The sequence below is a fragment of the Zonotrichia leucophrys genome, chromosome 1, assembly GCF_028769735.1.
Source record: "Zonotrichia leucophrys gambelii isolate GWCS_2022_RI chromosome 1, RI_Zleu_2.0, whole genome shotgun sequence".
NCBI lineage: Eukaryota > Metazoa > Chordata > Aves > Passeriformes > Passerellidae > Zonotrichia > Zonotrichia leucophrys.
Genome location: NC_088169.1, coordinates 14,061,779 through 14,081,994, shown reverse-complemented (window position 1 = coordinate 14,081,994; position 20,216 = coordinate 14,061,779). Strand labels below are relative to the sequence as shown.

At 38.9% G+C, this 20,216-nt stretch overlaps 1 protein-coding gene across 1 annotated transcript in view; it reads left to right on the top strand.

The window, feature by feature from the left end:
• POLA1 (DNA polymerase alpha 1, catalytic subunit) overlaps positions 1 to 20,216 on the top strand; it is a 184,202-nt gene that overhangs the window by 7,809 nt on the left and 156,177 nt on the right. Inside the window, 13 exon segments of the mRNA XM_064707038.1 lie at positions 407 to 585; positions 3,974 to 4,086; positions 4,527 to 4,643; positions 11,505 to 11,579; positions 11,926 to 12,064; positions 13,126 to 13,283; positions 14,541 to 14,625; positions 15,443 to 15,504; positions 16,250 to 16,339; positions 17,882 to 17,998; positions 18,855 to 19,030; positions 19,418 to 19,547; positions 19,806 to 19,925. Coding sequence (XP_064563108.1) covers positions 407 to 585; positions 3,974 to 4,086; positions 4,527 to 4,643; positions 11,505 to 11,579; positions 11,926 to 12,064; positions 13,126 to 13,283; positions 14,541 to 14,625; positions 15,443 to 15,504; positions 16,250 to 16,339; positions 17,882 to 17,998; positions 18,855 to 19,030; positions 19,418 to 19,547; positions 19,806 to 19,925 — 1,561 coding nt within the window.

The window sequence follows — 20,216 nt, the reverse complement described above, 5'->3', positions numbered from 1 at the left end:
ATATTCAAACTGTAAAATAGTTGAATGATGAAAGAGACCTAAACATCTAATGACTGAAAAGGTAGTTTTGTTGAAATAATCCATTGTTCCCACTAAGCAACTTGTATGGATGGATGGATATATTTGATATGTGAAGAATTGAATTGACCTAGGCTGAAATAGCAGGTGACTGATTTTCAAAGCCTGTGTGTGGTCTCAAGGCCCATACTTAAATGTGGGTTTCTGTCTTTGTCACTCCATCCCTCTTTGCAGAAGAAACCTGAGGTAACCCAACTGTTGGGAATGTTGCTTGGTAGTGGAAAGAGAAACAAAAGGTGTGAGAATATAGGCCTGGAAAAAAGCAAAATGGTAATTATAGCAAAGGCACAGTTTTAATTGTTTTTTTATTCTTCTGCAAAACCTGCAGAAATTGTTCTCTCCCAGGTCTCTCATGTTGGGACAGAATTGATGAGGATGAAGCTGATCTAGTAGCAGCAGAAGTTCAACTGGACCCCAATCTCCTTCCACTGGTGAATGGGGAAAGTGATGATCAAGTGTTCAGATTTTATTGGCTGGATGCTTATGAAGATCAGTTCAGTCAGCCAGGTAACTGTTCAGCTAAGGCAGAAAATACTAATCTGATTCTTTTTGTTCAGATTTTGTTTTTTGAAAATTGGGGTTTTTGACTGAATTACATCCGGTTGCTTTATGTGTCTAAGATGTTCTAAGATCTCTTGTATTTCTGTACCCCTGTACAGAAGAGGCAGAGCAGGGCACTGTGGGGTCAGAGGGTCATCTCTTGGCCTAGGATAGAGGTAGGGAAGTAAAAGGGACCTACTAGCACTGTTCAGTGTTGGTGACCCATTACCTTTCTTAAAACTTTACACACTCCAGGAGCAAGCTGAAGTTGTTAATTTCTTGCTCAGTGATGCAACAACTGAGCATGCTTTCTTGTTTTTGGAAAAGTGGCTCAAAATTCACGTGGATGAATAAAAAGCCTGAACTATAGCAGTTGCCTGAAAGTTTATGCAAAGGAAGTTATGTCTGTCAAGGAAGGAAGGTGGTCTGAAAAATACAAGGTCTCTCTTGTATCCCCTAATTCAAACTATCTAAATCTTGAAGGTTGTCTTCTAATTAAGATTGCTAGCTCTCATAGTCTTCAAATTGCATCATTCTGATCTCTGACAAAACAGTTTGTGTTCACGTGTTCTGAGCACTTCCCATCCATCCTCTCATTTCATCAGCAGCTTTAGGATATTGGGTTTCTAGTCTGTGCTTCATGTGTGTTTACCAGAAGGTTCTTTCACATGTTGGTGGAGGTTTTTTTCAGTTTTAGCTGTAAGCACTGTGTGAGATACATTTCTTTGTTAACACCTTTTATTGTGAGTTGGGATGCCAAACTTAAATATGAGACTCTGCTGGGCTGAACAGCTTGGTGATGGGAGTGGTAATAATCACAGATATCTTGATGAAATCAATGGCTCTAATATAAAATTGCTACTTGTAAAGAACCCGCTATTGTTATTTTTCCTTTTTTTTTGTCTTTTAAGTCAGTGATTGCTGAATGGAACATAATTATGAAAGGATTTCTGTTCCTTGCATGCAAGGAGTGTTCTTTTCTCATTATGACTTTTTCAGGATTGAATAATAAAGACTGCACCTGTTTTCAATTAGTAATGTAGAAGAGAAAATTTTGATATTGCTTTTTGTTTAACATGTTCATGATCTTTGTTTGTGCCTCATTTGCTGTGATGTCAAATGCATTGCCTGAAGAGTAAATACTATAGCATAATCATAAGACTCTTTCAAACTTAATGATTTTTTGGAGGCTTACTTTTCATAATTCCCTTTATGATCTTAGGCAGAGAACTCGAGAATTGTGATCCTATTAACATTTTAAAGAAATAACGAATAAAACCTGCCCTTATTTTTTTCCCCTCTGCAAGACATTTTCCCTGTGTCTTGACTTTGCTTACCTTTTGGTTCATTTAGTAGCATGATCTTTCTTTTCACAGGCTTTGATTTTTAAGCTTTATTTGTATTTTTCTTGCTTTATTCTTTCCATAGTCTTGCAGGGGATAGGGCCTGATATATCTCAGTTGATTTTTGGGTTTTTTTTTTGGTTTTGCATGAAATGTCTCTGGAAACTGTTTGAAGTTAGTTCTGCTTTTACTGTCTGTGGGGGTGATACTGTGTGCCAGCGTTCAACTGGATGATCTCAAAAGGTTCCTTCCATTCTAAATTAATCTAATTCTGTGAAGTCTGACCACTTATTAAGACCACTTATTTCTCTGTGCTGGAGTTGATAAAAGTTTGTCTTTGTAATCCAGGCAGCTTTTTACCCTATCTTTGACTGGCTCATGTATCCTTCTTTCTTTCTACTCCCCTGCTTATATGTATTCCTCTGACAGATTAACTACTCCATGCTCTTAATATTTCCGGCTGTTCAAGCAGTCAGTTACTGTTTTGTAGTCTCTCTCTGTTTCATCTTTCCATATGATACAAACCTATCTAAGGAGGGTTTTTTTATCCCTTAACAAAAAAGTAAAAGATTGCTGGGGACAAGAACTTCATCTTCCCTGTCACTTAGATCTGCAATTGGAGCTCTTTCTCGATACTTCTATTCAAACTGTCTAAATCTTCAAGATTGCCTCTGTATTAAAATTTCTTAAGATACTTTGTGCAGCTGAAACTTGTATCCTTGCTCTCATCATCTTCAAAACCACAGCATTCTCTGTCCTTGACAAAAGTAGTCTTGTGCACATCTATTCCAAGCACTCAGAAAATGATTTTTCATAGCCTGTCACGTTGACTCTGTCATCCATCCTAGTGCATCTTCACTGATTTATCTTTGATCTAATGGAGTAAGAAAGGTGCCTTTATGTCTGATAGATCTGCTGGCAAAGATAAGTTATAACTCTTAACCAAGGGCTTGTTTGTGCATTGCCAGGCCAAGGAGAAATGCAGATTCTATGCATGAAACCCTGTTTCTGAGGCAGTCTCAGCCACGGATATTTCTGTTTTCATCGATAGTAGTGTGCTGTAGGAAGAGTGTCTTCAATATAATCAAATTCCAAATTATTTGGAGCTTGAAGGGAACCTGGTAAAGCCAGGTTTCTGAGCTGTAGTTGGATGTTTTTTGTACTTGTAATTTGCAAACTGTTTGTGACAGTTGAGTGCCTTGGTACTGTGTTATTTTTAAGTTTGACATGATTTGATTGGCAGTTTGCAGCATTTTGTTCTATTGCCAAGATCTCTGGTCCCAAAGGTGTGCATGTACTGTAAGGACATTGTCCACAGTGAAGTCAGTTGCCTTTAGTCCTGCTCTGTATGATCTTTCTGAGTGTCTCCCTGGGTTACACTGCTGTCTTGGCACCCAGGATTCCTAGGAATGTCATGCATCTTTTGGTGTCCTCATTTGTTAAAAATAGTCACTTGAAAGCTGGTCAGCTTCTATTGTTGTCTTCAGAATGTTTTTCTACACGTTTTATTGGTCATTGAGCCTTGATCCCAGGGTACTGAAGTGTAGGGAAAAGGAGTCAATTGTAGTGGTCTAGGTGAGGAGTGGAGAACTGGAGTTAACACATGTGAGAGGATTGATTGACAGCATAGGCATTCTCACCATCTTCAGCTTTCACTGACATCTTTCTCCTTCCTCTCTCTCTCCAGGGATTATCAAACTAATACAGGCAGCAATGGAATATCAGAACAGAATTTTGAGACTGGCTGTGAAATGCCATTTTGGATTTTACATACCAGGTGTTACTATAGCAATGGAGGTAGAGACAGGAAGAATGATACAGGTGTCTGTTTGTAAAGCTGGTGTTTAAAACCATTTAGAATGTGCTGATGCATTGGGAAGGTTTGTTGTTCAAGGACCTAACACAGCAATGGTTGTGTTTCAATGCAAGAATACATTATAAGCTGCTTCAAGCAAGATTAGAAATGATTAATTGTAAAACTGCATATTGAATTCTATGCCCTTCTTCCTTAGGTGTGGTATTTTTGTTTGGCAAAGTTTGGATTGAATCTGCAAACACCTATGTCAGCTGTTGTGTGACAGTGAAAAATATTGAGAGAACTGTTTATCTGCTGCCACGTGAAACAGTAAGTGTGACTTTTAAACACGTCAAACATAAGTGCCTTTCATCCTGCTTATGGCAGGTTGGGAGTTTAGCAGTGTTTATGGAAGCTGTTGGAAGCCAGTGTTGTCTGATGTAGGTGATAAAGTTAAAAACAATGTGTGTATCACATGTGAGCTGCAGAGTAGAGCCCTGTGACTTTCCCTGACCCTAACTAACAAAGGCAGACAATTTTTTATCTTTTGCTGCTTTGCAAATAAGGTGGTCTTGAAGTCTGGAGAATTTAGTGCTTTTTAACCCTCTGTTTCAAGTAATATTTTCTAAATTTGCGATTTCTTGGCTGATTGCATTTTAGCTCTTCCAAAAAAAAGAGATACATGATTCATAATAGCAAATTATATTCAACATATTGTCATTTCTGCTGACATTTTTGTTAATTTGTAAAACCTCACTTCTGTTTTTGAGGAAATCGACCTATCTTCTGGTAAAGAGACAGAGACTCCAGTAACTATAATGAGTGTTTTCAAGGAATTTAATGACACCATTTCACCAAAGTACAAGATCATGAAGTTCAAATCCAAGGTTTGTTTGCAAGCATCCTGTTTGGTCATTTTCTCTTGTTCTGGTTTGTAAGGTGGGAAGGCTGTTGAAACATTGTCCAGGGAAGGAGGCTGTGCCAAATTGCAGATATATAACTCCTGATATGTGTAAATTTAGCTGCTTGTAAAAATCATCAAAAATACCTATATTCCTTTAAGAATGGTAAATCTGCAACATGAATATTCCACCAGAAGTTTAAACAATGTTTTTGTAAATAGTCACTCGTTAGCTTCTTTAAAACTGAGCTGAGTGTCAGACAGGCTTGCTGAGCTGTTTTTGAGAATGCAGAACAGATAGAAGTTCTGATACCTAAAGCTTTAGTAACAGCTCATGTTGTCAGTTTATAATGAAAGATTGTGTTGTCCAGCAGATAAATCAGTACTCTGGGATTACCCTGTCTTTGCATTTGACCAGACATCTTATTGAACTTTATCTCTTGGCATGCCTCATCCTTCTTCTCACCTTCACAGATTTATCTTGTAGAGTGCATGCTGCTCAGAGCGTGGATTGTCATAGTGTGGCTGTGCAGGAGGTAACAAGTGAGGACTCTCATTCAGTCTTGAAAGCTGTTCTGTGCTTAGAGTGATGGGCAGTAGTCTTAAAAGTGTTACTTCGCTGTGCTCTGTTTGCTCAACAAATCTTTAAAATGACATTGGAAAAACAAAATGTTGCTATGATGGAAACTTTGCACATAAATTAATATAATATATTAATATAATACTTGTCAGGAGTCTGCAGGAAAAGAGCTGATACTGCTGAGAATGTTGCAGATTTGGACTGAATTAGTTTGCTAGTGTCAGAGCTTTATTGTCCATTTACATAGAGCATTTGTCTTTTACAGGGGAGGGCAGAGGTGGGAAGCTTGGGTGGGGAAATGTGGCAAACATTCAGCTTAGGGGAAAAATCTGTTCTGACTGAAGTACTCAGAAAAGTTTATATTTCTTGAAGTAATGTGTCATTAGTCTGGCAAAGCTGATTTTCATTAGATGTAACTTTCCCCATCCTGGCAATCTTGTGATTTTACAGGATTCATTCCTGAATAGTTAATCAGGAAGTGAGATGACAAGTAAAAATGCAGGAAGAATGGAATTTAACAATATGTAAATGAGGGAAAATAAAAACAGTTTGTGTGATAATTCAGGTTGGGAAGATTCTCAGGAGGTCATCTCATGCAAAACTAGCTAGACTCATTCTGAAAGTTTCAGTTGTTAAAGTGAAAACGTGAGCAGTGTTTCTCAAATACTGAAATCATGCAAGACAGGACATCTTTTCAGCAACTTGTAGCTTAGTGTGTTATTTACTGAGTTCAGGGAAAATGGATGTGACATCAGTACTTTGTGAAACCTTTTTTCTCTAGCATATTTTTTCTCTCAAAACTGATGTAAATGTAGATTTTTCAGTTTTCTGTTTTTATCTTGTATACTTGATTATAACATAACTACATGTGGAATCAGGAGTAAATTTATTCTGAAAGGAGTAAATTTAACAATAGATAAAAAAACAAGTTGCTGATAGCTCACTGTTCAAAAATCCTTTCAGGAATGAGGGAGAGAACTCAAAGAAAATTTTTCATCAAAAGAAAGGAGTACACTTGTATTCTAGAAAGGAAGGAGGGAGAAAGATCTCAAAAGGTGAAGTTCTGCTTACAGAATTTTGGGAGACCATCTTTTCCATGGTGTGCCAAGTGAGAATAATGTGAATGAAGTAGTAGAGTAATGTAGTTGAACATTCAAAGAAGGCTCTTTAAAATCAAGGTAAAACCTGTCAAATTTTTACTGAGCTTACACAGAACTCAGGGCAGAAGACCCAACAGTTTTGGGCCTTTTGCAGCTGCAGCACGTGGGGTCCTTGGATGTAACACAGGAGTGGGGAAGTGGGAGCACTAAGACACTGTTGTGATTTTCCCTTAAATATTGTAACACTTGATCACCATCATTAAAGGGTGAAAGGAAAGAGGAAAGATTAACTCAAGTGACTCCTGGTACAAAAGATGGCAATTAGAAGGATGAGACAAAAGGACAGTTATACCAGAGATGACTGTGAAAGAGCTTTAATTTTTTTTAGCTAGTAAAGTGAAGAATAATGATCAGACCTGTTTGCTCTCTAGAAACATTAAAAGGGGATGAACAGCCAGAGAGCTATTTAAAGGAGAGTTTTAGCAAAAGAGTGAATTTGTAATTTTTAATTCATGAATAAATTAGGCAGCATAGCTGGCGCAGGGAAGCTCTGAAATAACTTACCAGAATTGTTTCTGAAGAGTAAGATTTCAAATTATTTTGAATTCTTAAGTAAACTGGGTTTTATTAAAAGGATAAAAGCTATCCAGCTTTATTTTTCTTGTGTAATATTCTGCTGATTCTGATAGTTACTGCATTCTGGTAGGGTTTAATAAGAACTGGAGATAGTAGGAAGGTATGGCAGTAGTAATATGGGAGGTAAGAGAAAGTAGAGGATGGTAGAGCAGGGCTGTTAGTGGGGTCCTAGGAGGAGTATTCAAAGATAGTATTGCAGTGACTCAGATGTTCCAGATTACACAAAATTGAACAAGTGGCACCAAATCTGGCCAGGCTTATGCCTCTGCAGCAGGGAGGCTTTGTGCTTTCTGCAAGATAATTGTAGAAGTAATGGGGTTGTCCCATTACTGTGCCCTCTTTTTTTTCTCTTCCTCCCTTAGATACCTGAATTTACCTGACTTTGTTTTTCACAAGGAGCCATCAACCTCCTTTTCATTGTACTCATACCACCAGAGACAAGGTGTAGTTACACAGCCCTTGCATCTGCGTGTCCATAGGGGTGTGCAGGGCTCTGAATTGAAATGGTTTGTGACATTCGCCTAAAGGAATGCCCCAAAGACGTGATCTTCACCCAGTTGTGACTCTATGTAGTAAAGGGCTACTGGGATTTAGAAGATCTCCCCTGCTCTGTGATGTGCAGCCAGTGGTTCAGTGCTGTGCTGTTAAGGGTTGTTGTTTTGAAAGACTTCAAACAAATGGCTGTGCTGCTCCGGTGAGGCTTGTGAGCAATGCATTCAGAGTAAGGTGAAGTCTCAGTGTTTGCATAGTTCTGTGAAACTGATAATCACTCTTCTTCCATCATTGGCTGGAAATCAGGAGGGTTACTGACATCCCTGACAGAGTTCTTTTACTGACAGAGTTCTTTTATTCAGAATATCCCTCTTTGTGATGATGTGGAGACACTGAGGCAGGTTGTTCTCTTGGCCTTGCCAGCTCCCAACTTTGTCCCTTTGAACACACTTAAGCTGTATAATTTCCTGCTGCACCTGCTGCTAATTGTAGCTTCAATGGGTTGCACTGCTGCCAAGTTAGCAAGTCTTCACAAATCAATTTGAAAGCAGCCTTACTCCACTTGGGAACTTAGCAGCTAATCACTGCTGCTCATTTCTGCTCTCTGAAGGGCCACTTGAAGGGCAGATTATTCTGCAGCAAGCATTCATTCACTGAGTTATGACCAGACTGGTGTAATTGAGCTGAGCTCTGTGCAATAACGCAGATGAAACACTACAGCTGACTATTTTTATACTATGTTCATCCTAGTTTGCAACAAGAACTTGTTTAAAGCCTGAGAGGTTTTTATTAAAATTAAAAAAAGAGGCGGGGGAGCAGCAGTGATATGTGCTAAAAGCAATGTATCTATTGCTTCTTTTTGCTATTGCCTTCTATTATGTCACAGCTCTGATCTGCTCCTGTTAGGTGCTGCTGTGGCTCAGCAGTTCAGATCTACATTTGCATGGTTAATTTGCAATGCTGATCTGTTCATAGTGGTGCTCTTCTGTCAAGTTATGTTACACTTGTGTTTCCATGAAACTGTTGATGCCATAGTATTTTCTGGATTTGTCTGCCTCCTATTTATAGCAGAGGTCCCTCACCTCTCCTGCCTGGGCTTTGCAGCCTTACACCTGCAGTAGCACATGAAGTAGCAAGCTTCCAACAGCACCTCTTGTAGTACCCTGAGGGAACTATTGCTGATGCTGTTAATTCAAGGAAAAAAACTCCAGCCTTTCAACCCCCAAACCAAATAACTTCAAGTTTGCCTAACTGTGTATGTATTTTGTTAATTTAAAAATTTCATTCCCATTTATGGTGATTTTGCTTTTTCTTATTGAACATTCTCCAGTGGCATATTATGCTGAGTCTGGTGTAGAAAATGGTGAACACAGTGCATTGTCCAGTGAGAAATGTGATTTTTAATTTAAGGTGCCTCTAGGAATTCCTGTAGTAAATTAATGTGCTAGCATAGTTGTAATATAATAACAGTATGTAACATGGTGCAGATGGTTTGTAAAGTACTACAGGGCAGAACACAGATATGACATGGTAGAATATGGCATTTCAGCAGGTGCCAGAACACTGTTGCACAGGATATTGTAATATTTTGGAAAAAGAAAGTAGTTATTCTTAGAAACTGACAAGCTGTGTTATAGAAAATTGTTATTGTTCTTGAGGAAAGCAGAAGTGATACTTAACTTCAGACTTCTTTACTGTCTTAGTTAGAGGTACATAAACAAACTGGACTACTTTCTAGTGAAACCTAAGTCACTTAAATGAAAAATAAAGTAGAGTCACAGAAATGATCTCCTGTGAGCATGTGATGAAAGCTGGCAGATGGTTGGGAAATCATCTCTCTTGGGTTCCTCTCTGGAGTGCTGGTACACAAAAGCTGCACAAAAGGGAGGAGTTGTGTGCAGTTACAGGGATAAGTCTGGCTGGGATCACAGACATAGTGGGTAGGGTGTGGTTAAGGCGGGCTGGGATAGCAAGGAGGGGGAAGGAAGCCCTTTTGTGGATCAGGGCAGTGGGAATGCATGGAGCCTGCCTGAAGGTGGGCACAGAGCTGGTCAGGATTAGAGGTTGGGCTTTTGGAAGGGACATCATGGTGGAGACAGGAAAGGCAAATCCCACCTGGAGCTGAGTCTGTTGAGAGAGACATAGACCAGTAGGAAAGGCTGCTGTAGGTACAGGCAGACTAGGAGAAAAGTGCTACTGACAGGGACAGGCCATGTGGTGACAGAGGTCATGGAATAAGCTCTGATACTGCATGTCTTCTTCACCTTGGTCTTCACTGCTTAGTCCAACTTTTAGCAGTCTCTGATGGCCAAGAGACCTGAAGGAAAGCCTGAAGCAAAGAAGACTTGTCCTCAGAGGAGGAGGATCAGATTAGGGCACATTTAAACAAATTGGACAGATAAAGGTAAGTGGGATCTGATGGGATGCACCCCTGTGTGTGCAGAGGGAGCTGGCTAATGTCAGAAGGTGTTTGGGAGTGTTTGGTGCAGATTCACAGAGGGAAAAAGATACTTCCCCAAGCTGGTGGCCTTCTGGGAAGACATGAACTGCTTTGGTGGACAGGAGGAGAGCAGTGACTGTTGTTTGTCTTGCCTCCAGTAAGGCTGTGAGTGCTGCCTGCCATGGCATCCTCACAGACAAATGATGGGGAGGGGGCCAGTGAAGTGGGCAGAGGGATGGGCTGAAAACCAGGTGCCCTACTGGGCTCAAAGCTGTGATCACTGGCACAAAATCTAGGTGGAGGCCAGTCCCTAGAGGCGCACCCCAAGGGCTGATTCTGGATCCAGTCCTGCTGAGCATCCTGTTAATGATTTGGGTGGTTGCATGGAGCACACACAGGGCAAGTCTGCAGGCAGTACAAAACCAGGAGAGGCTGATATACCAGATGGATGTGCTGTCAAAGGAATTTAGACAGGCTGGATATATCTTATGACCTATAGGAATCCCATCAACTACCAAAAAAAAGGAAGTGGTCCTGTATGAAGACTGGAATAGCCTCAGGCATTAGTAGGTGATGGTGGCTGACTGGCTGAAAGCAGCCTTGCAGGAAAGGACCTGCTCTTGGTACAAGGTTGGGCAAGAGCCAACCCTGTAGCCTTGGGGACAGGGCTGCCATGGGCATTACCAGCAGTGTCAAGAGCTGGTCCTTTCCCCTTTGCAGCCTTGGTGAGCACCTGCTGTGTTCAGCTGAGCTCCTCTGTGTGAGGAATGATGTGTGCTACTGGAACAAATCCACAATAGCACCACCAAGATAGTTACAGGGCCTGGAGTATCTGTCATGTGAGGAGAAGCTGAGAAACCTGGGACTGCTCAGCCTGCAGAAGAGAAAGTTCAGGGCAAGGGATTGGCAGTGCAGATCTTTTAATTGTTTATCAATCTTTGATGAGCATTAGTAAAGATGACTGGCATACTTCTTGCTGGTGCCCAATGGAGGACAAGAGCAACAGATAACATTTGAAACAGGTGAAATTTATCAGAAGCTGAAACACTGCTTTACTGTAAGGGAGATGAAACACTAGCACAGGTTGCCCTAGAGAGGCTATGGAGTCTCCATCCTTGGGAATATTCATGTCTGGCTGGAGAGAGCCCTGAGCAACCCGCTGTGATTGACCAAGCTCTGAGCAGGCAGCTGCACTAGACAATGCCTGGAGTTCCCTTTCCATCTCAGCCATTTTGGGATTTTGCAGTGATCTGCAGGCACCAGTTCTCATGAGTATGTCTGAAAGCTGTGAATTTAAAGAATATTTCTGAGTTTGCCTAACTGCTAGGTGTTTTTTTTGGTAGTGGTTAGTATACTTGCAAGTCAATTCTGTAGAAACTCTTGATGCTAAGAAAACATTTAGAGGTTAAAAACAGACTCTAAAATATTCTTACTGTCTTCAGCCGGTTGTAATGAGTTGCAGAATTGGTAATATATGATCAAGCCCATGATATTTGAAATGTGTGTTTTGCCTGGCCTTTTTTTCTTTAGCTTTCTTATTGGACAGAATGAATATTCAATTGGGAGATACTGAAAATATAATACCTTTGTTTTGTATAGAAAGTGGAAAAACACTACGCTTTTGAGATTCCCGATGTACCAGCAAAATCTGAATACCTAGAAGTTAAATATTCAGTGAGTATAATTAATCTGATAAAATATCATACCTTCCTTTTTTATCTAATTAAGTTTACAACGTGAGCAGTTTCTGTATTAAAATGGTCACTGATCATTGTCAGTCTTGGCTGATGTGTCCAGTGTGGATGAAGAACTTAAACTTCAGTGAGTTTTTACATTACTGACCTGATTTTTTAAGTGGAGCTCATAGTGTGATTTCCTCAATTACTGTAGGGTATTATGGGTTAGGGCTTTGCTTGTGGGGGATGAGGGTGATTTCAGTACTGTAGGTGCTGTCTGAATGTGGTTTGTCAACCTTGAAGACTTCAGGGGTGAAATGACTCCCTGCTCTGTTACTTGTTAGGCTGAATGCCCTCGGCTTCCCCAAGACCTGAAGGGACAAACATTCTCACATGTCTTTGGAACCAACACCTCTAGCCTGGAACTTCTCTTGATGAATCAGAAGATCAAAGGACCCTGCTGGCTGGAAATAAAAAATCCACGTATGGTGGTTTGCATGTGAAATACCTGGTTACCAGGAAACACATACAGTTATAGATTGGAGAGTAATAGGGGGAATTTAAATTATACAGATGAATTATAATTTTTCACATTAACCTTGCAACTTATTGCTTTAATTTTCATTATCTATAACCTTGCAATTTACTGCTTAATTTTCATTATCTGGTACAAATTTTAAGTTATTCTTCCTTTTTTGGAGTGACAAATATCTGTATAAAGTTGTTCACTGTACAGATGAAATTATAATTTTCAGTGCCTATGAGAAGGGACTGTGCAGTGCCTAGCAGCTCTGTTTGATGATGACTACCCTAATGCCATGGATATGGAGCTAAATTTACTTGATTTGCAAATGTCTCATCTTTCTGCTCTTGATAACTTAAGATTTGGGTTTTTTCTCCAAATATGTATTTTTTAGAACAAATGGCTGCTAGATGGTTTTTTTTTTAGTTTGTGAATTAGATTTTTATTTATTTTTTCCTGACACTTGGAAAAGTTTGTGGTGTGGAGCTGTTAATTTAAAATCTGCCTCATGATTGGCACGTAGCACTTAGAAGTGGTTGTGCTGCTTTATTTTGGTTTGGTAAGAACCCTTTATTCAATGTGTGCTGCATATTCCCATGATTATAGGGATGTTGATCATACTGGACAAAAGCTGCATCTGTTGCTGCTGTATCCTTTGGGGCACAGTGCAGAACTGACTGTGTGAATGCTGACACCAGAGGATTCTCCTCTCAGCAGCTCACTCAGTCACTGACAGAACTGATACCAGTACAGATGACTCTGTGTAAAGCTTCCTGAAGTATTTTTTGGGTTATGCAGACCTTGATCCAAACCTTTTCTTTTTTATTTGGTGTTGAAGAGCTCCTGCTGACTAGGAAGTCAGGTCCAGGGAGTTAGCAAAAATTGGGCAGGATTAGTGTGTGTCTTGGACTGTCCCACCAGGACAAAACATTGGAAGGGTGTGCTCTGAGCAGCAGTGCCATCAGAGAAGCCTTGTCTGTGGTTCCCAGAAGAATGGAGGTGGTTTGTGTTGTTTCCTCAGAGCCTTCAAATCAGCCACTCAGCTGGTGTAAAGTGGAGGCTGTGGCCATGAAGCCTGGCTTGGTGAACGTGGTTAAAGAGCTTTCTCCTCCTCCTCCTCTGGTGGTCATGTCCTTCAGCATGAAGACCATCCAGAACCCAAAGACTCACCAGAATGAGGTAAGTAATCTGCTCTCATTTTGGTTTGGTTTTGTTCTTTGACATATACTAAAAGTCTCCTAAGACTTGGAAGACCCTCATAATACATGTTTTAAATATATTTACTCTTGAAAAGTTTCTCTGTTCTGGGCTTTTCAAAGAAATTTTTACTGGAATTTCACTCTGGCCTAGGGGTCCTGCTTGGTGAGAATGTTTACTGTGACAGTGGACCCATATATGTTTTCAAGACTTCTGTTTTCTCTGTTGTGCCTCATAGTTATAAATGAGACTGCCCCAACACAGCTGTTAATGGATTACTATTAATTAATTACTAAGCTAGAGCTAATCATAGGTTATAGATAAAATGACCAGGCTTTTCTGCTAATAAAACTCTTTTTAAAATGAGGATTTGGTCTTGATCTTAGAGCACCTGCTATTCTGCTGTAAGATCTTTCCTCAGAAAGGAAGAGAGATGTAGGGGCTGCTCTCACTTGTGGACTGCAGACCGCAATGTGCACTAGGCAGTTTTTTTTAACATAACTCTCATTAATGGGAGAAGAGATTTAGTATTCACAAATAGGATAGGATAGTTGTTTCTGGCTAATTGAATTGAAGACTAATATGTTGGCTAATTTTTCAAGCAGAATTATTCCTCGTAGTGAATTAATTTTTTTTTTGGTGGAAGTATGGAAAATAAGTGGTTTCTGACCAAAGTAACGGGACATATACATGGTACCAACAGGACTTAGCTTGCCAAGATGCTTTAAAGCCTTTCTGCTTTATTTTCTGTTGGGTTTTCCTGATCAGTGTCTGAGAAGCCAGGCCAAGCAGTCAGAAGCATCATTAAAGCTTCTGGCTTCCAAACATGAAACACTAAACCTCTTGGCCACTTGGCAGTGTTGATTGATTGCTCAGGGGCAGCCCTTTTTGAAATGAGGCTTATCTCCCCTGCACTCCATGGGGAGTCCTTTACATTGTGGGGTCTGGTCAGATTCAGAACAAAAACTGATAAAAGTAGAAGTTTTTCAAAATGAATTATTTTTTCTCTCAAATGTATAATGATTTATGAGCAAGTACTATTTTGTTTCCTTGAAATCAATTGATAGCTTCTTTTCAGCTACTTGAAGTTGGAATTAAAATAAGAAAGATCTGTTGGAGAAACAAGAGAAAAGAGATGAGAAACTTTAAAAAATAAAAAGGATGGAAGAAATGAGAATGGATAGTAGTCATGCTCATTTGTGATTATGAAGTTGTGTGTTCTATATATCCTTGGTATAGGTTGTGGCTCTTGCAGCTCTGGTTCATCAGAAATTTCCTTTGGATAAGGCTCCACCTCAGCCTCCTTTTCAAACACACTTCTGTGGTATGTACTTGGAACAGTTTGAATAGGAAAATTATTAATTCCATGATTTTTCTTTTTTTGTTATGTTTTGGTTTTTTGGTTGTGGGCGGGGTTATATTAATTTATTTATTAAAATTTGTATTTCTTTCTGTCACTATAGCAATAATGGCCTAAAATAGGCAACTGACAAAATTTCAACTCTCAAACAGGCTTTTCTCCCATTTTTAACTTCAGTGGTTACTGACTTTTTATTGAAAACCTAATTTTAAAAATCTTAATTTGAGATAATGTAAAGTAACCCTGCTCTATACAGGGTTATACAGTTTCCTGTATGTTTTATTGGTTTTACTCCAGTTCTCTCTACCCATCAATATAGACAATTAATTTACTGCCACTTTAATTATTTTTTTGTTCAGCTCTTCTGAACTGAATTATTTATAAAGTTTTCTTAGGGTAAAAAATGTTGCAGCATTGTTATTGCAGTAATATCAGCTAAACTTTGAGATTCAGACACTGACTGGAAGTGATGAGGTGTTGAATGCTTGTGAGAGGAAGCTCTGCAGGAGCTGTGGCCCATAGTTTTAATGTCCAATAATAACCTCAAATATGACTTGATTCAGATTTGTTAATGCTTTAGTAATTTGGAAATTTGGTAATTACTTGGTTAATTTAATTACTAATTTAGTAATTACTCGGTTATCTTAAAGACAGTATTCACCTAAAGCTGCTGTTTGAGAATCAGAGGTCAGTTTTCTCAGCCCACTTTGTTGTGAATGGGTGCTTTTGGGGAGGGAACAGTTAGGAACATGGATGTAAACACAAATATCACTTTTTGCAGCTGTTTCCAAACCGAGTGATTGCATTTTTCCTTATGACTTCAAAGAAGCCATTAAAAAGAAGGTAATTTCATTTTGTTACCCTTCTGATTGCAGTACCTTATAGAATACGAACTTTATGGTGCTTTTGATAAGTGGTGAAGAGAAATAGTTGAAGGAATGGAATTATTATTTAGTTAGTTTTCCACTCTGCAAACTTAAATCCAGGTATTTATTCTGTGTTCTGTGTTGTTTGTAAAAAAGTGGTGTGTGCTCTGTGTGATTCAGGATTGCTGCTAATTGTGTTCTTAAAATAGAGTAGTGTTAGGCAGGAGAGTTGGCAAGATTTTGCAAAGAGGCTAAAATTGTGGTTCATTTTCATTATACATGACGGTACTCATAGTAAACTATGAGAATTTGTTTCTTCTTTTATTGGAGAGTAAAGTCTATCAAAATTTAGAAGATGTCTTTTCTGAGGGGAGGTGGGAGAGCTGGCAGAATAATAAAGTAACTTATTTTTGTTTTTTCTCTATTTCTGTGTGATCTTAAAGTCTGTGATTGAAAGATGCATATGAAACATTTTCCTGGTGTGCTTGATTCTTATGAGGCTCTTAAAATATCACACCTGCATTCAAAAGCAGAATGGGAAAAAGCCTCTGAGAAAAGCTTTCCAATGTCTATGGGAGTGAGGAAAAAATCCTTGAATTACAGAAGGGAAAGCAGAACTCTGTGGTGCTTTGTTATTGTCTTGTAACTGGTAGGGGAGAGGAGATGCTTCCATTTTAAACTTATTGGGTCATTGAAATCAGGTGCTCTCTTGCTCCTTTTAGAATGCTAAAATAGAGATTGCTGCAACAGAGAGAACACTGCTGGGATTTTTCCTTGCGAAGATTCACAAAATTGACCCAGACGTTGTTGTGGTGAGTAGTTCTGAGACTCTGAGAGTTAAATTCAAGCACATTGTCAGTTGGTCAGCTTTGTTCTTTTTCTTTTGTCCCCTTAGAGGCTTTTTAATGCTTGTCTTAGACTGCCTTATGAATTGAGTTTGCTTATGAGACAGCAGGTATATTTTGATACAAAGATGATACAGAATTTTCCCTGACAGCATTTTATACATACTATTATTTCCTATAATAGCTAAAATAGGCAGTATTTTCACAATACCTGAAACAAGTTAGAGGTTTTTTCTTTCCTCAGAAAGACAAAACACAACAAAACTCTGGTTTTGTAGAAAAATGGGAACTCTTGGTATACTTAAGATTCTGTTGCAATTCAGATGCTCATATAATTTGTGTTTATGCTGTAAATCAAAATAACCATCTATACAAATACATGAGATCTGAGAAAAATTTTGCAATAAGCATACTTATGTTTTCTACTGTTTTAGCAGCTGAGGGTTTATTATAATTACTAATTTTCCTTTTTTTGTTATGTTTAATTAATGTGCAGTACTGACTTTCACATAATAAAATTCTGAAGACAATTTGAAGTTGGTTTAAAAACTTGTTAGATTTATGTATTTACCTAACTTCTGTAGGTAGATACAAATAGTTAAGTGATGGGAATATGATAAAATGAGCAGCCAATGCCTGATGTTTTCAGCTCACTGCAGCTGGTATCCAGTGTTTGCCCTGTGACCTAAGCTTCCTGGTGCCTATGGCAGGGAATCAGAAGAAGCACTGCAGCCAGTGGCTTAAAATTGAAGATACCAAGAGCAGGGGCGTGAGAGCTCCTATCCTGAAAACAGCAGAGCTGTGTTAGTGCAGTTTAATTTGCACCTGGTTTAATTAGTGCTGTTGAAATGCTGCTCCCATCTTAAGGAGCTGCTTCTACAGCACAGTTTTGCACAGAGGTACCTGCTGGAGTGGAGCTGCAGTTCCTGGTGGCTGGCTCATGTTCCTCAGGGCAGCATTTTGCTTTCAGCTGAGGCTACAGACCAGTGTCATCAATGTCATCTATTCAGCACTGTTTAAAATATTGCTGGAGTGCTTTGATATGTAAATGTTGCTTGCAAGGTGTTCCTATCCAGATTTAACAGCTGTTCCTGTTGTACTATCACAGGAAAAAAATTACAGTATTTTGATACCACTATTGTGACTTTCACAGGTGGAGAAGAAAGGAATTACTCTTAGCTTAAGTTTATATGCTCTGTGAAGAATGTTGTGGAATTTTTCTGGAAAGCTTTAAATCTTAATCTCTGGTATCAAAGCATGAAGCTGTATTGTGTGTGCAATGAGCCAGTTACAGAGCTGATTTTGGTATTCTGCTGAACAGCATTGTTAGTGTTAAGACTAATGAGTTCTGTTGATGAACATTCTCTTAGAAAGTGCTTTCTACAAGAGAGATAATGCCATCAATTAGATGGAAAAAATCACAAAGGGCAAAGGAATACTGAGTGTGTGAAAGTAAGTCTTTCAATTTGCATTTGTTGTAACCTTTTTTGTTATTTTTTCTGCTTCAAGGGTCATAATATTTATGGATTTGATCTGGAAGTGCTGCTTCAAAGAATTAATTTGTGCAAAGTCCCTCACTGGTCCAAGATAGGTCGACTGAGGAGGTCTAATATGCCAAAGCTTGGGGTAATAAGATTGCTTAAGTCTTTTAAGCCCCTTTATGTTGCATGTGATTAAAAATGAATTAGTTTTTCTGAGGAATTGTAAATGTGACACTGATGTATTTTGACTGTTGGTCATGCTGAATTTCGTGGGTCCCAGATCAGAAATTATGAGTGTTTATATGACTTTTATTACAGTAATAGGATAAACTGATTTTCAAGTTAGGCTAATTTAGTTTACTTATCTCAACTAGATGATAGTAATGACAGATTAATTGCAATAGTCTTTACTGTAACTGTCTTTGTCTGCAGTAACTGTAAAATGAGAAAAGGCAATTTGGATTGATGGGTGAATCATCCCATAGAGAGCTGCTAAGCTAATAATTCTGTAGCTCCTATTACATATTTATTCAGAGGACAGTGTCTGAAGCTTGAAGTGCTGAACATGGCTGTGCTCTTGCTTGTTCCTGTTCTTCCTGGAGGCCAAGTTGGGTATTTCTGTGTGGTTCTGTGACTTTTTTATCCTGCTGTTATTACAAAAAGTATCCTTGGAAGAAAGACAGAATCCACATCCAGGTTCTTGTTGGGGCTATTCTAATGATTGAAGGGAAAAAAAAGCATGATCGTTTAAGAGTTAAGATATAACCAGCAGTGAAAATTAAGTATCTATTTTTAATATCTACATACAGTGAAAGGTACCATGGATTCCTTTAGGACATAATTATAAGTCCTTATATTAGTGATATTTGATAGAGTATTTAAGTACTTAGTGACCAACTGACTTGACTGAGTCTTACAAACATACATTGTGGGTAGATGTTTTTTGTTAGTGTTTGTATGTTTCATTTTATTTGTGTTTTGTCTCTGTGTAATACACGAAGGGCCGAGGAGGGTTTGCTGAAAGGAATGCTGCCTGTGGTCGCATGATTTGTGATGTGGAAATTTCTGCTAAAGAACTAATTCGTTGCAAAAGTTACCATTTGTCTGAGCTGGTCCATCAGATTTTGAAAACTGAGAAGGTAACAATTCTACCGGAGGAAATTCCAAATATGTACAGGTATGTTGCTGATTGGGAGTTTTAATCCTTCCCTGACATAAAATTTTACATTTCCTTACTTGATTTGTTGTGGAGATGCAGACTTAGCATACTGGGATTTGAAAAGTTAAATACTGTCTTAACATTATAAAATAATGTTTCAAGATGCTTGTGGTGGCTTTATTATGTATGAGGCAGATTGATTTGTGGGAGCATTGGTGTAGGTACACTAACAGGAGATGCAAGCCTGAGTTTTGGGCTGGTTTTTCAATTACAAGAGATTGCTATAAAATTCATCAGTCATGTGCTACAGATACCATGTGTTGCATACAGCACATAGGTCTAAAGCCCACAGAGTACAAGGGAGATGGATTTTACTGTACTAGGCTGTGCCCCTTCTTTCCCCAGTGATTCTCCTCGCTTACTCTTCATGCTGGAAAACACCTGGACAGATGCCAGGTTCATTCTCCAGATCATGTGTGAGCTGAATGTTCTGCCACTGGCTCTTCAGATAACAAACATCTCTGGGAATGTCATGGTACATTTTTATTACTTTCCACCCCTCTCCACTGTCCTCTCCAAACAGTTCCATGTTTTCTGTGTTTGATTTGCTGGGTTTAATTTCTAAACACTAATTTAGGATACACAATGCTGTTAAATTTTTTTGCTCTCATGAGGAGAGTTCAATGTTCTAATCAAGTAATAATGTAAAACTTCCTTAAAAGTGTCACATTTGAATTTTGCTGTCAGTGTTCTCTGTGCTTTGCTCTGAGTTCTCTTCTCATCCCCTCTTTAGTCGAGGACAATGATGGGTGGACGATCTGAACGTAACGAGTTCCTGCTGCTTCACGCCTTTCACGAGAAGGATTACATCGTGCCAGACAAACAAGTTTTCAAAAAGCCTCCACAGAAGCTGGTGGGTCCAGTTTTTCTCTTCCTAAAATTTTTTATTAAAAAAAGGAAAAAAAACATTCTTCCATCTTCTGCATGTTGATGTTCTGTGGGAACACAAAGAACCCCAAATATAACTCAGATATAACTTAAGGGTACAGCATATGCTTAATTAAAACATTGGTTTTGTGTGGAGTTCATAATGAGATTGGGACAGTGTAACAGCTTTTCCATTGCAGCACAGATCTATCAAAACTCAGTTGTTCTGAGTTTTTATAGATCTAAGTACAAGCTAAGTACTTGTCTGTGTCAGGAA